This window comes from Galeopterus variegatus, unplaced genomic scaffold (assembly GCF_000696425.1).
Source record: "Galeopterus variegatus unplaced genomic scaffold, G_variegatus-3.0.2 Scaffold1343, whole genome shotgun sequence".
In the NCBI taxonomy this organism is placed as follows: Eukaryota; Metazoa; Chordata; class Mammalia; order Dermoptera; family Cynocephalidae; genus Galeopterus; species Galeopterus variegatus.
The window spans coordinates 191043-192959 of NW_007727454.1; the positions used below are offsets into that span (position 1 = coordinate 191043).

The following is a 1917-nucleotide window of genomic DNA, read 5'->3' on the forward strand; positions in this document are numbered from 1 at the left end:
CGATCTAAGTAAACTCATCAGACCAAGAGCTTCGATCTAGCTGGTCCCTTCATACCATGTCGTTAGCAGTGAACCACCTAACGTGTTTTTAGGGATAACAATTGATTGAGAGTCTAACCCCTATTATTAGGTTTCAGTCCCCTAATGAGACAGGGGCTTGAGCAAGGAGAGTTAACCCACATGAAGGAAAATTAACCCACGTGAGGAAAAATACAGAGGCTACAGCCCCCAACCCGTGCTCACCGTGGAGGGGATTATTTCAGTGAACAGATAAGCTTTACTGTGGTTTACTTTAAACAAAAGCAATGTTGCTACCTCTAACTATGCTTGGATTTTATTTATTTTTAATGTTTTAAAATCCCTAGTAGCAATGTTCCATCAGTGCAATCACTTTCCTTATTCAACAGAATTGACTCTTAATGACTTTTGGTCATTTTCTAAAATTAAATCTCCTGTTAGCTGGAAATGATTTATCCACTCTCAGGGCATTCAAAAGAATGTGTCCCGTGTTGCGCAGAGCCTAGTGAATGAGCCCCATGAGGGCCGGCACAGCTGGGCATTGCTGAGGGCCCTCAGCCCCAGCTTTGGGGAACTGTGGGTGGCTGCTGCATCCCGGCTGGTGCCCAGGCCTCTCCATGCCAATGATTCCTTCTCTCTCAAGGCAGACCCAGCCATCTTTGAGGTAGTGGTGGGGCGGAGCAGGAGGAAATGAGCAGGGCCTGCTTGCTTCCCACCTAGAGGCACACAGGAGAGAGGGTTCCCCGCCGTTCCACACCAGAACTAAGGAAAAAACAAAAGTGAAGAAGAAAAATAGTTTTATTATGCCTTTATTTACTCAGAATCCAGATGTAAAGGAAAGTGGGAAGAAATCACATGGACGATCCCTCATGACCAACTTTGGAAAACATAAGGTATGAATTAAGAGTGATAAATATGCCTAATTCAATTAATTTAATGATTCTGGAAGGTAACAGACCTTGGAATAACTGAAGTGTTCTTAAAAAAGACCCCAGTAGAGGAAAAGATTGATATTTAAACTAGTTTAAAGTTTAAGAATTTTTATTTATCAAAAATATCAAAAAGCAAGTTGCATACTGGCAAAGAATATTTTAAATATACATATCCAATAAAAGACTTCCATCCTGAATATATAAATAGTTGCTACAAATCAATAAAAAGACAGGCAGCCTAATTTTTGAAAAATGGGCAAAGACTTAAACAGGCATTTCATAAAAGAAGATATCCAAATGGCTACTAAGGAAAAGGGGCCTCGTCAATCATCTGAGAAATGCAAATTAAAATGCAGTAGATTCCAGGTACACCTACCACAACAGGCTACACGGAAGTGCCCAAACCAAATGTTAGTGAGGATACTTAGCAACTTGAACTCTCTCTCATACACTGCTTATGGGTTTGTACATTTGTGAGACTACTTTGGCACACTATTTCACAGTATTTACTAAAGCTGCAGCATGTACTAGGACTTAGCAGTTCCATTTTAGGTATATGTTAAATGACAGAAACAGCAACATTTAATAGTGGCATTGTTTGTAATGGTACAAGTAGGAAGTAGTTCAAATGTCCATCAATAAATAGAATTAATAAAAATTGTGGTATATTCACATAAAGGAATATTTAACAGCCATGAAAATGACAAAATACTACTATATGCAATAACATGGTGATCTTTATTAACATGATGTTAAGCAGAAGAAACCAGTCTAAACAGAGTACATACAGTTTGATTTCATTTATATGAAAATTCGAAACAGGCCAGAAACCCAATAAGGTAGAAGTCAGGGTAGTCTTTACATGTGGGGAGAAACTAATGACTGGAAGGGAGGGTCAGAAAGCTTCTGGGGGCAGATAATATTCCCATTTCCTCATTTGGGTAGTTTCACTTTGTGAAAAGTCATC

The 1917-nt window shown here is 39.2% G+C and overlaps 1 protein-coding gene across 1 annotated transcript in view; it reads left to right on the forward strand.

Annotated features, from left to right (window-relative positions):
• Window positions 1-1917, forward strand: part of PLCH1 (phospholipase C, eta 1) — a 160693-nt gene that overhangs the window by 132595 nt on the left and 26181 nt on the right. The window contains exon 12 of the mRNA XM_008576383.1: window positions 840-911. Coding sequence (XP_008574605.1) covers window positions 840-911 — 72 coding nt within the window. The remainder of the gene's footprint in view (window positions 1-839; window positions 912-1917) is intronic.